The following is a 13,948-nucleotide window of genomic DNA, read 5'->3' as shown; positions in this document are numbered from 1 at the left end:
TATTATTATTATTATTATTATCATTATTATTATTATTATTATTATTATTATTATTATAGGAATGTTAAAACCTACCTTAATAAAAGTCCAAAACAGCAAATCACATTTAGAGCTGAATTATACGGTTGATAATGATAATAATTTTTGCAACACTGCACGGTCGTACAATTGCATGCTCATATGAATTAATTGAAAACACGTAAATTTTTGTCGGGTTTATTAAAAAAAAAAAAAGACAACCACATAGAACCGGGGTAAAATATTGTCAAAATATTGACAATATAACGTAGAAACACGCTTGTACAACACAGTAATATGAAATATCATACATATCTTTATACATAGAGCAATACATTTTTTTCTCTCAGAAATAATTCCATAAATAAACACAGCTGTTTGCTTCTTTAAGAACAGCGTGCCTCGGCAAGAAAGTGCAAATTTTATAGTGTAGTATTTATTAGAGAGGCGCAAGGAGTTGGGTCTTAAATGAAGCAAGGGAAATAATTGTCAAAATAGTCATCTGGCAGCGGTTGTTGCAAGTAAATGTTTTCCTTAAAGTGCAGTTGAGATCGTTGTCAGGGAAATGTGACTGTTGACAAAAGCAGGCCTATATGTCCATTTTATCTGTAAAACAAAAATAAACACACTTTGGCTTTTTTCCCACACAGATTTGCGTCAGGAATGCATGTGTTCACATTATTGAATCAAAGCAGGCCTTTCATGAAGCAGGAAAGGGGAAAAAAAGTATACAAAGTTGTAAAATCGTGGCATTTGAATTTAGAACATTTTATATTTAGAAAACCGACAGTGTGCGTGAAACACATTTCATTTCAATTCGATCATCCGCGTCAATGACATCATCTTGATTATTGTACAGTTATGGGATATATATTATTATTACGAAATTTTAAAAAAAAATCCCTTAGGAAAAAGAGCATAAAATAAGTCAATACATTTTCATTAAAGGATTTGTTGGGCTGGAATGGTCCAAAATGTTATAAATAAATTGTCGAGGGAAGGATTCAAAGCCAGATTTAATTGACGAGATTTGTTTTCTTTACTTTTATTTTCTTTTTTCTTTCTTTCTTTCTTTTTTGGTAGTAATGTCTCAGTCGTTATTCTTGCTGGATTCGGGCTCACTTTGGTCGTCAGTGAAGCAGACGTCCACGTCGCTGTCATTGTCGCTCTTCAACTCGGCGTCGTCGAACAGGCCCGCCTTGTCGTCCATCTTCTTGACGCTCTGGCCGGGGTGTCTGGACTTGACGTGCCTCTCCAAATCCCTCCTCCGGACTAGCACCTTGCCGCAGAAGTCGCACCTGTAGGGAGTGTTGCCCTCCGCGTGGAGCCGAATATGCTTGTTGAGGTTGCTGGGATCCCCGAAGGGCCTGAAGCACACTTTGCACTTGAGCGGCTTGTAGCCGGTGTGAGTCCTCATGTGGATTTTCAAGCCGTATTTCCTGGAGTAGAGTTTACCGCAGTACAAACACAAGTGTCCTTTTTTGGGTTTGCCAGTGCTGACGTTGCTGGTGCTGCCCGCGGGCAAGGGGTCCAGTCTGGTCCGGTTCTTCTCATTGGCGATTTCGGACAGCTGTTGCGTGTGCATGGCTATCTCCCGGTCGATGTTGGTGATCGTGTTCATGTCTTGGCTTAGGGAGGGCGCTCCGAAGTAGGGCATGGACTCGGGGTACTTGAGGAGGTTGCTGAAGTGGAACTTCAGGGGGTAATAGGGCGAACTGTACAGAAGCTCCCCGTTGTAAACGGTGAAGGGCATCAGGGGGATGTTGCAGTCGGCACCGTAAGTCTTGACGCCGTCGAAGTTGGGCAGAGAAAACCTTTCAAAGTGGAGTCCCGGGTGCATGTGCGGATACCGAGACGGGGACAGGCCGGCGTGCACTCGACTCTCGACGTGTTTGAAAGCCGACGTTTCCTCAATGTGAGGGAGCAGTGGGAAACCTCTGATGGCGTTGGCGCAAGGCACCATGCCGGGAGAGTCAACTATCCCCGGGGCGCACTTAGCCGCGGGGTTTGCGTTTCCGTTTAGCGGCTCGCCCACCACGTTTCGCATCGGTTTCATGTTCCCCATGACTTTACCGAATCCCAAAGCTCCCATTTTGGAGCTGACGTCCTCTCTGTGCGCGTCACCGACCGGGACCTTCGCCACGCCCGTTGGCTTGAATGCGGAGCGGACACCCGGATGGAAGCCCATGGAACTCAGCATCGAGGATGCTGCGCCGAAGCCGAGCATGTGTCCTTGGTTCCGGGATGACGTGACGCTCATGTCCAGGGCTCTGTCCTGCTCCTCGGTGCTGCTTTTCTTCACCAGTCCGGCCTTGCCCAGAAAGGGTGAGGTCAGTGACCTCCTGCCTGAGTCGGAGATGGAGGCGATGTTATGAGAACTCCTGGGTGAGGAAGACGTGTTGGGGATGTCTCCAGACTTTGGAGACCTGCTGAAGGTCTCCGTGCCTCTGGCTTGCTCGCTGTTCACGAACCCGCGCCCATTGCTCAGAGCGCAGTGGAAGTGGACGTGGGCTTTGAGGGTATTGGGGTATTTAAATATCCTCCAGCAGTACCAACAGATGTAACGCTCTTCACCTGCACACATAAAAAAAAAAAAATAGAAACTGGTGATGAAAATCGTAAAATAATAATAATAATAATAATAATAATAATAATAATAATAATAATAATAATAATAATACTAATAATAATAATAATAAAGTGTGTCGTTGACTAAAACACTCACATGCGACTTGCACAATGCACAAATAAAGATCCATACGAAATGTTTAAGTCAGAACCTGCATGTCCCGAATATATACGCATTATGTATTTTGCATCCAAATTAATGTATAGGCTAAATAGCAATTATTAATAGAACTATATGTATGAGATAATGTACGATACACACGCTCAACTTCTAAATTGCTAGCAATAATAATAAAATAGTAATATGAAAGAGATTATTTTACTGTAAATGTTTATTATTTGTTGTGCATTCAGAGCTGCATTGCAAAAGTGATTCGAAAATTTTGGTTACTTTATTTAGCTGCACGAGAGGTTCGAATTATAATAAACAGATTTCAAGCACTATACAATAATGGTGATGTATCAATCGTCTTTAATGAATCACTATTTGAAATTCAAATGCATTCGCTCAAATTCTGAATGTTTACTCCCAAATTAATATCCACTATTGGTGGCAGATTTGAGTCTCAAGTATATGTCGTTCATTATTTGGGTACAGTTTGCCTTTAAAAGAATTCTTTCAACAACAAAAAAAAAAAAAAAAAAAAAAATCAGGCCATATTGTCAGATCCGTTTCCGGGAGACGCAAAAAGTGACAGCCAGGGCGAGTCATCTTTTTAACGACTCCCAGGCGAGTATTCAGAGGTTGATATAGATGTAATGATTTTGTAATCCTCACCCGGGCCATTGTTAACGGACCCCATCAAAAGAGCAAACGCCCAGCCCAATCTGGCGATGCATTGAAGGTTCTACTTTTCCTCTCTGGGCTTTTTCCCGTGGAAGTGACAGCAGCTGTGGCTTGAAATCGCAAGTCTGCAGAAACAATGACGCCGGCCCATCTGTTGACGCCTAATAATGGGAGCCAGCGTATGCCCAGGAGAGAATACACGGTGTGCTGAGCCCGGAATCAGGGCAATATACACCCCACATAAAAGTTAGCATTCATTAGGTCACAATACCTTAACGCAGCCACCTAATTTACCGTGAAGCACTTGTTTTTGAATTTATTTGCTTTTGAATAAATGAATATTAAGGGCGCCGTGACATTCGTTAACCCCTGACTGAATCAGAAACCTCTTTTTTTTTTCGGGGCTTCGGAGACTCGCCAGTTTTTGTTTGTAATTATGTTTTTTGTTTTATTTTGTTTTTAAATTCCAAAATTTCAAACAGTGATCTGTTGATTTCAGATGTTGATCGGACTTGTTTTAGCACTCGCCTATAAGAGCTAAAGTAACAATGAATTTTGTATTTAAAAAAACGACAACTTTATTTGCAAACTTGTGTGCTTAATCTTAATTTTTAAACGGATTAACTCTAACTGAGCTGGTGTTTTGTTGAGATTACAAGGATTTAGAATAATCACTCATGCTATGTAATTTTTTTTTAAAAAAACAAACACTTTCACAAAATAAGGGGGACTGTATTATAGACATTAAATCGGAATTAATTCAAAACGTTAAAATACATAGTTCTATTTTATTTTTTAAATGAATTTAATTTTACAGACTGGCAGTATACGACAGAGTTCTGTTTTGTTTACCAATTGGTAAACATTTCAATCAATGTTCATGCCTGAGGAAAATGACGATATTTAATTGATTTCCATCCGCGTGAGATTAAAGAGGCAAAGGCCGATATCGGCTGCCTTTAACAGTGCAGTGATGGGCACTATCGATGAGATTAACTCGCTTGATGTTTTAACATGTTTTCTTCCCTGAGTTATAAGTTGTCGTTTTTGTTTTACATATTCTTGGGAGGAAATTCAGGAGTTACCTTTCTCGTCGTGCGTGGGGGTGGCAGTCGTTGGCATGTCGTACCACTGGGCCAAAGAGTTCGAGTACCAAACACTGAGCTCTTCTCCTGCTTGAATTTCTCTCATTACCCGGTAAAATATCTATTAAAAAAAAATAAAAATAGGAGTGTAGAAAAGTTAAAGGAAAAGCCCAAATTAACGTATAATCAGAAAACACATGGTGTGGATATTTACCTGTCCGCCAGGTAGGTCAGACACGGCCTCAAGATTTTGTTCCTGACTGTTTCTGGCGGCTCGGATGTATCCGATCCAATCTGACACGGGGCAGCCGGACTCATCCACAAACTCTTCCCGCACCAAGCGAATCTGACAAAATAATATCAATTTAATAATAATAATAATAATAATAATAATAATAATAATAATAATAATAATAATAATAATAATAATAATAATAATAATAATAATAATAATAAGTAAGCCTATTTATTACGGTCTCTTTTTTATTTTATATTCGTATATTCCTCTCAATATCATGAGTATGTGTTATATGGCACCAGAGGTGCTGCGCTCACGCATGACCAAAACCCGCTTAATGCGTCTTTATCCGCTCTGCTGATAATTTACTAAAGTGAATGACATACAGGCCTAATTGAGTTGATATGGGAAACAAATTTGAGGAGTGTCAAAGCGTTTTTAAACTGTTCAAGGACATTAAAGATTCAAGCGTGACATTTGACACTGAGATTGCACCTGATGAACGCCTTTAGCCCGGGGCCATGCATTTAGATGCATCAATCACCACCAATGACAGCCTCAACAATAACTGGCTGCATTTATCGGTGCAAATTGTAAACTATTGTTTCTCTATAAATACGATTGGGACAATTAGCTTAGAAAAAAAAGACTGAAATTCTGAAAAGAATACATTTTTTTACGTTATAATAATTAATTATATTTTTTTCATCACCCCCAAGGCTCAGTGACATCTTTCTGTGGCCAGATTCCATTAAAATTAAACAACTCATCGGAATAACAGGCCCGCCAGGCAGGGAAATGTGAGGCTGCTGAGGGCATGAAAGCCGCACACAGCAGGCCGGCTCGCCCATTAGAACGGTTAAGTAGACGCCCAGACTGACAAGTTGGCCACTTATTGGGCTCAATTATTTCCAGCCTGACAGGCCAAACCGATTAATAAGAGAGATTGAGTTTGACAGTGTTGCTTATAAAACCCCAAATCCAGTTCTTCTCATTTTAACAAGAAAATAGATCACATATTTGTTGCCTGCATGATAGAATATTAAAAAATAAAATAAAAGATGTAATTGTAATTATTGTATTCTTCTGGAATGCCGTGATGCAATAATGCCAACTTGCATGAGCCAGTTAAAGCCGCAATGTTTAATAATAATAATAATAATAATAATAATAATAATAATAATAATAATAATAATAATAATAATAATAATAATAATAATAATAATAATAATAATAATAATAAATATTATTATAATTATATTTATAATTATAATTATAATAATGAAAGTAAAAAGTTCCTACAGTTTTGAAGTTACCTTTTTCTTGGGTCCAACTTCTTTGCGGTCTGACAGGTACTTCCCCAATTTAAAGACGCCAGGAACCGGACCTATCCGGAGCCCGGCCGGGATTCCACAGTCTGATACCACACTAACGGTGGTGGACGCCCGGGTGGCTTGCATGGCGTGGGGTGAGATCAGAACCATGAAGGCTGATGGAAGCCGAGTGAGAGAGTGCGGGGAAGAGGGTTCAAGGAGGAAAAGGAGAGGAGGAGGACCGGCCAATATCCGCCCTCAAAGTGACGCGGTGCAGTTATGCACCCCGCTTTTCTAGTGATGGGTGCAGGCAAGGTAACCCCCTCCACCACCCCCTCCCCAGCCCGGGATGCGAGTGTGGCTCAGATGGGAGGAGAGTGGTCCTGAGTTTACGCGCGCGCGCGCGTGTGAGTGTGAGAGAAATCCAGCAGCTGTGAGGACAGTGCAACGCACCGGCCTGGCTTGGTCACATGGAGACTTTCCCTCACCCCGCCGCATAATGAATTGCTCCAAACTGGTCAAGACACACAAAAGGCCAGGCGACCTTCCCATCCCCAAAATCCAATTTGTCAAGGGCAGAGAAAAGAGGGTGCATAATCAAAGGTCCAGAGCAACCATTAATCCTCAGCATGCGGCTTTGTCTTCCAGACAGTTCCGATATTTTAACTGACAAATCCACTGTATAATTTATCCATAAATCCTCATCCCTTTCCATTCTTCCCATTCAAGCCAGGTTTTAGGAATCAATGGCTACTTTAAATCTACTCTGCCGGCATTCTTTCGGCTTTTTATATACTTCAAAGCCGAGTATTCTCCCCCTCCTTTGTGTCTTTAGCGAGACAAAAGGATCAGGGAAGTTTAGAGGACTTGTTAACTTCTATTGACTCTCGGCGTGTGCCGGCTTGAGATCGGACAGGTACTGAAAAGGAAGAACCAGCAGCAGGAGGAGAAGTGAAAGAAAAACGTCAAAGTAATCGTCAGCATCTTCATCATTCGCACTTCACCCCCTATTCACATTCACAATCTATTTTGTGACTTTTTTTTTTTTGTAATAAGCGCTGTCACTTACGGCTAAACATTGTTATTTTTAACAGAAGAAAAAAATGAATACATTTTGGGGAAATAATAATCCAGTAAAAATATTTTTAATGATAATTAACAGTAAGACAATGAAATTAAAATCAAATGAAAAGCACATGTTTCTTGAGTTGGTGATAAAGAAAAAGAAATAATATTTGGGCTATTCAACCTACTCAACAAAACTGGCAGTGCATGCTAATTCAACATCTACAGAATTAAATGTACTTAAAAAGTATTATATTGGTCTACATGGTCAAAACAACACTTTTGAAAGTGAGTTATTTGATAATCTTTATGGACACATTTGGGAAAAAAAAATTAAAATTATGCATGTGTTAAAATCAACTCCCAAAAATGTAGCCCTGAAATTTTAACACTTCAATTGTTGCTTTGCATGAAACGAGCGAAGCGCCAACATGTGCTTCTGCAGTTTTTTGTTTTTGTTTTTTTAAGTAACACATGCAGGTCCTTTGAAAATGCAGTGATGAGCCCGAAAAGAACAAGGACCTGTGGGCGAGTCATTCAGGTCGTGAACAAGTTGAACTTTGACCTGTCCACTTTGACATAACAAGTGGTCATTCTGACTCAAGGCAATGTCATAATGTGTTTTAATACAACGTTAAGCGATATAAATGTTGATATGAATGAATATTGTTTTAATCAAATTAACTGAATGGATTTTTGTCACTTTGGCGATTGAATTGAACAAACAATCTATACGGCGCGTGGGTGAAAGTGCATTCATGGCCTCCACAGCTTGCTCCTTCCATGTGTGCGCCTCCACTCATGACACGTGAACAATTTCATCAATAGACGAAACGTTCGCGCCTGCGGTTATTTATTAACGCATCGCTATTTCCCCCCTCAATGGTTCCCATCCGCGTCGTGTGCTGTTGTAAAGCATGCACCTCACCTCACCACACTAAACTCGTCTTGTATTGTTCGAGGAAGGACTTGTGGGACTAAAAGTCACTCGCGGTGTGCAGAAGCCAACAAGAGAAGTCAAAGGCTGACTGTGTCAAGGGTGAAAGCAGGCTTGGAAGCAAATGAGATGGAAAATTAAATGAATTTAGATGGTTTGACCAGCGGTATTGTTTCTTTCTTTTTTACGCAAGAAAAAGAAACATTAATTACATGGTCGGATCTTTATTCCATGACAATATTGTGGAGTCAATCAAGAGCGGCGAGTCTGTAAAGCTATTTAATTACGACGTGGGAAGAAGTGGATTATTTCTTTGAAGCGGAGTGGAAGGTTTTATGGGCGCCTAAGCCTGGATCTTGCCAGTCCTTTTTTTTGGATGTTTACTATATAAGCGGCGGGTCTCTGATTTAACTGGTTGGCCATTGATGAGCCATGAATATAGAAGGAACAACCTGTCTGCAAAGCAAGGCGTAAATACAGAGAGCAATGCCCCACCAGGGATCTCCATTCATGCTCGCTGACTACTTGAGCGGTGCCAAGGGTTCACCACCACCTCTCCTGGACTGGTTTCAATGGCCCACTATTTAAGACCCCTGTGAGCTCACAAGAAAACACATTTTTTATGTCGACCCATAAAACTTTGTTTGGCCCTATTCAACAGAGCCCAATCATTGTCCTGCATGCACTTGCAGTGTGGCCTATTTCTGAAAGATTCCCACGTTAGAAGTGGCTTTGTTAAAAAAAAAAAAAAAAAAATGAAAGAAATTAATTTTCTCTTCATGGAAGGGGACATCTCCATACATCAGTCACACTGCTTTCAGTAACAGCTCACGAGATGCAGTGAAGGCATCTTATTTTTATTTTATTTTTATTTTTTTATTTGCCCCGCACGCAAAGATTAAAACAAAAACAACTACAAAAAGTACTTTGTGTTTTTCCTGTATGCGCCCACCCTTCACACCGGTTGTGTTTTCTTGCTAAGAGTGGGAAAGATGCAAGCTGCATCAAGGACCGACCAGCTGCTTAATGCGGGTGGGACATTAGAGACCCCCGTGAATAGTAATTGAACTTGTATGGGACACCCACCAGGTGACATGATTGGGATTTTAACCCAGACTAATATTCCAAATCGCATTAGAGAGCTGTTCATGTGTGATTTGATTCAAAAGTTTTGGCAATCCAAAGTCTCGAGAAAGTTTTGGCGCCGGGACTTTTTCCGTCGCATTTCCCGGGTTCAAACTCACTTTGTCTCGCATGAAGAGACTCGGACAAAGGCGCGTGAAGTCTTGTGAATTGATGTGTTTCGGTGTACCTTATAAATTCATACCTTTTCTCACTCGAGCGCCTCAGAAAGAAAGTGTCACTCAGGCCGATTCTCTCTGGTGTCCGACGCATTTAGCGGCACATCCATTTAAGCCGTTCATTCCTTGGCAAATGTATGCAGGCAGGGCCGCGCATGAATAGAGCAGCGTGTCAGCCGACTCTAATTGGGATTTAGCCACCAAAGCATATGCACAAAGTGACTGAAGATCACCAGTTTCTAAGAGAGTCACAACTTTTGCCCTCCTTGATGAATACACGCCGTTCCTTCAGTCTTCTCAGGGTAAAAAAGTGCATTTTTGCCACAGGATGAAGGTTAGTGACCCAGTTGAATGCGTGTTTCTTCTGCAAAGCAGAAGTCTGAGCAAAACAACTCATGGCAAAGAGCATGATTCTAACATGCAACCCACTGGCCTATATAGATTTTAAAGGACCCGATCTTTTATGGCTTTTATTAAACAAATTTCAGATTTTTTTTTTCCTGCAGTGCCCGAGATTCGAAAAAGTGACGTCAACCGGCATTTTATTTATTTATTTATTTATTTATTTATTTATTTATTTATTTATTTATTTATCTATCTATCTATCTATCTATCTATCTATCTATCTATCTATCTATCTATCTATCTATCTATCTATCTATCTATCTATCTATCTATCTATCTATCTATCTACCGCAACCCTGAGAAAAAAAGCGGTTCAGAAAATGGATTTATTTATTTATTTATTTATTTATTTATTTATCTAACGCGACCCCGAAGAATGAACAGTTCAGAAAATGTATGTATGTATGTATGTATGTATTTATTTATTTATTTATTTATTTATTTATTTATTTATTTATTTATTTATCTACCGCGACCCCAAGGAATAAACAGTTCAGAAAATTTATTTATTTATTTATTTTAACTGAATAAAATTCCAGGATTTGACTTTTTCTACAGAAATTAAAAATATGTTTTACAAATAATTATTACATAGTTAAAATTTTGAATATAACGTGCAAGTTTAGTCATTCAATATTTTTAAAATGACACAATGATTATCACTTATGGTAGGCTAAAACGGGAATACTTTTACCAAAAAAGAACATGGAAAAAAATTAAAAATAAATAAATAAAAGGCTATACTAACTGCAATTTCTGTACACTATTTGTAAATGTTTGAAGACATATTTCGTTTGAATCTGGTTAGATTTTTTTTAACGCTTGAGATCTGTTGCAGGCAACGTCATAAAGATGAGGCACCATGGAGAGCTCCGCTCTCAACGCTCAAACGCACATGTGCATAGTGCACACGCGCGCGCGCACGCATGCACGCGCACGAATACACTCCCACTGTTAATTATATTCATGATGAATTCCATCGTTTCCATCATTGCAATCGTCTCCAATCTCGTTGAGTCAAGCCTATAAGCATGTACGTTCACATGCACTCTTCAGATTGGATGCACTTGGTAAATCGTTCTAACAAAATGCGATCTAATGACATGAACATCGTATCGCGCCCCATTATGAGGGCGATTGACATTTCTGGGGTCGAACTAATTGCCTCCCTCCAAGCATGCAGTGTAAATAATGCTGATGAAGTTCTTGACGGGTTTGTATGAAATGGAATAAAATATGAATGTTTGTTCAATATTGCACCATTACAACGTTGGCTCAGCAAATGACATTAAATGTGTTTTATATGCTTATAAAGTGGAAGGAATTTATTAAATATGTCAGATGTTGGTCGCCCTTTGTGGAATATTCATATTTTAAATGCAGTTTTCTTCACTTTTCTTTCATGTGCATGGACCCATTAAAACCAAATGTAAAATACAGTTCCCTGTGACAGGCAAGGAAAAAAAAATCATTGACATCCTGATTTTTCATCTTAATTGACCAATTTGTATAGCATTATGAAAATTGGGGATGATGATCATTGCTGCCTTTCTTGTTCTTTCTTCAGCTTCTATGGAATTGGTGTGTTTCATTTTTCTGCTACAAGCCCCTGAGTAAGACACTGAGCTTGTTTGGCATCTGCTGGGCCAAATCCGATCGCTCTCAATCAGGAGCAGGAAGAAAAGGTGTGGAAGTGGATGGAATGAGGACAGGAAACGGCTGTATGCTGTCATTTGCTTGGAAGGACAAAATTTGACCGATGGATTCTTGGGGCCTATACAAGTGTCAGGTCAACTGCCTCAACCCTCAGGTGACTTTTTCTTAGTTGTACTCGTTTCTACTTGCTTTTCCTGCCTGTATCCTGCAGTTGAATGATATAATATGAACAAATGTATGTAAGATCTATCAATCTTTCTTTCTTTCTTTCATTCCTTCCTTCCTTCCTTCCTTCCTTCCTTCCTTCCTTCCTTCCTTCCTTCCTTCCTTCCTTCCTCTTTTTCTTTCTTTCTTTCTTTCTTTCTTTCTTTCTTTCTTTCTTTCTTTCTTTCTTTCTTTCTTTCTTTCTTTCTTTCTTTCTTTCTTTCTGTTTGTCTGCAGTTGAAGGTATATAAACAAATGTATGTAAAATCTGTCTGTCTCTATCTATCTATCTATCTATCTATCTATCTATCTATCTATCTATCTATCTATCTATCTATCTATCTATCTATCTATCTATCTATCTATCTATCTATCTATCTATCTATCTATCTATCTATCTATCTATCTATCTATCAAGTGCTGTCACTATCGAATATTTATAGAATCGATTAATCTATTGATTATTCTATCATCAATTGACTAATTGGAATCAATTTAATTTTGCAGTAAAGTGTATTTCAAAAGCATTTTTTTGCCCGATTACTGTTTATAAACCAGCAATTGGTGTTTATTTGGTATTTTATATTCAGATAGTGATTAATAAAGAGGGATTGATGTAATATGTTACCCTCATTGTTTTCCAAAGTAAAAACAGATGTTTGCAAATGCCTTATTTTGATTAAACACAGAAGAAAATCAGTCTTCTTTCATCAAGGACTTCAGAAATCAGTGAACATCAGAGGTTTTTGCTCAATTTTAAATTAAATATGTCTCCAAACGATTACGCGATTATTAAAATAGTCAATTAATTTGATAATCGATTACCAGTCTATTAATCAATTAATTTTGATAGCTCTCCATCCATCCCATCCATCCATCCATCCATCCATCCATCCATCCACCCATCCATCCATCCATCCATCCATCCATCCATCCATCCATCCATCCATCCATATTGCTATTTAGGTCCAGGGTGTCCAAACTTTTTCCTCAGACGGCCACATACAGAAAAATCGAAGGATGCAAGGGGTGGTCAGAGACCCTGTAATCCACCAGAAAACATCAGCCCCTGCACTGAACAGCAGCGGCATCTCCACATTCAGAACCAAAACAGGAGAAATCTGTTCAAAACTGATCATTTTTTAAGTTGTTGATTGAGAATCATTCATGTGAAATGTTCAGAATTTGGAAGGAAAGTGGAGGAATCCATTTTTGCTTGTAAAAATGAATTATCTGTATTTTCCACGATGTTGGGAAGAAAAAAATGATGTAACTTGCTTAATTGTAAATAGTTAATTTGCATCTTTAGATATTTAGAAAAACTCTACATTATATAAAACAAATTTATTAGGAGCAAATGTCATTGCTAGTTTGGACACCACTGATCTGGCTAAATGGAAGCAAGGCTGAATAAAAGACTCGTGATGATGTCATTTTCATCAAAATGGAGTTGTAAGTCACACAAATATTTAGATAATTAGGTCAGCATTCCGAGGCACAGGCATATTCAACTCTCATGGGTCAAGTTCTGATGCCACAGAAAAGGTCATTCATGATCATCTGCTGGAGCAGGAGCAAAGTTCAAAGGTCAATGTCCAGACATGGTGTTTGCTCCATGCAAAGAACCAAGGGGGGTCAAGGTTTAAGGGTGTGAGAGAGAGAGAGAGAGAGAGAGAGAGAGAGAGAGAGAGAGAGAGAGAGAGAGAGAGAGAGAGAGAGAGAGAGAGAGAGAGAGAGATCAATGCATCTATTTTCTAACTCTTATTCTGTTCAGGGTCATGGGTGAGATCATGGAGCCCATCCAAGCAGATTTTGGACGGCGGGCAGAGTACATGCTGGATTGTTTGCTAGTCAATCACAAGGTATTTAGTGATTAATGATTCACATTCTCACCTGCTGAGAGAGTGAGAAATTATCGCACACTGGTTTTATGAAAATCAGCTTTGTGAAAAGAGCCCAGTTTAGAAGGGTCAACAACTATTTTGAAATGGTCTCTGGTGCTGATTAGAGTATATTTTTGATACACCCTTCTGAAATTATGAATTGTTCAAATTATTAATTAATAATTCATGATATTCATAAATGTGGAAAAAACAATTTTACAAGGTAGGAAACTGATAAATATTAATATGCAACACTTTGTATCTTAAAATCTATGCAAGTGTTTTCATTTTCAAATGCTCACTTTTACAACATCCCAAGGATATCACAATGTCCCATTACCGATTAACATTTTTTGGAACAGGCCTGTGGTCTTCTCCTGTGGCCCCTAGGGGTGCCCTGGAGTGTGCAAGCGAGCATCATGTTGATG

The 13,948-nt window shown here is 39.1% G+C and overlaps 1 protein-coding gene across 1 annotated transcript; it reads right to left on the bottom strand.

Annotated features, from left to right (window-relative positions):
- Nucleotides 1-235: 235 nt before the first annotated feature.
- prdm13 (PR domain containing 13) lies at nt 236-6,554 on the bottom strand. Its single transcript, XM_077527090.1, has 4 exons — nt 6,073-6,554; nt 4,733-4,864; nt 4,519-4,639; nt 236-2,592 (listed from the first exon to the last, which is right to left on the bottom strand). Exons 1-4 carry the CDS (start codon nt 6,238-6,240, stop codon nt 1,109-1,111), a joined length of 1,905 nt encoding a protein of 634 aa, XP_077383216.1. The 5' UTR covers nt 6,241-6,554; the 3' UTR covers nt 236-1,108.
- Nucleotides 6,555-13,948: the final 7,394 nt, after the last annotated feature.

This window comes from Festucalex cinctus, chromosome 7, assembly GCF_051991245.1.
Source record: "Festucalex cinctus isolate MCC-2025b chromosome 7, RoL_Fcin_1.0, whole genome shotgun sequence".
Classification (NCBI taxonomy): Eukaryota; Metazoa; Chordata; class Actinopteri; order Syngnathiformes; family Syngnathidae; genus Festucalex; species Festucalex cinctus.
The sequence above is the reverse complement of the archived record's forward strand: the minus strand, read 5'-3'. Positions and strand labels throughout refer to the sequence as shown.

Coding starts and splice junctions, on each gene's coding strand:
- prdm13 (XM_077527090.1), bottom strand. CDS start 6,240: ATGGTTCTGATCTCACCCCACGCCATGCAAGCCACCCGGGCGTCCACC. Junction 4,640..4,732: donor CTGACCTACCTGGCGGACAG/GTAAATATCCAC, acceptor TTTTTTTAATAG/ATATTTTACCGGGTAATGAG. Junction 2,593..4,518: donor CCCCACGCACGACGAGAAAG/GTAACTCCTGAA, acceptor TTATGTGTGCAG/GTGAAGAGCGTTACATCTGT.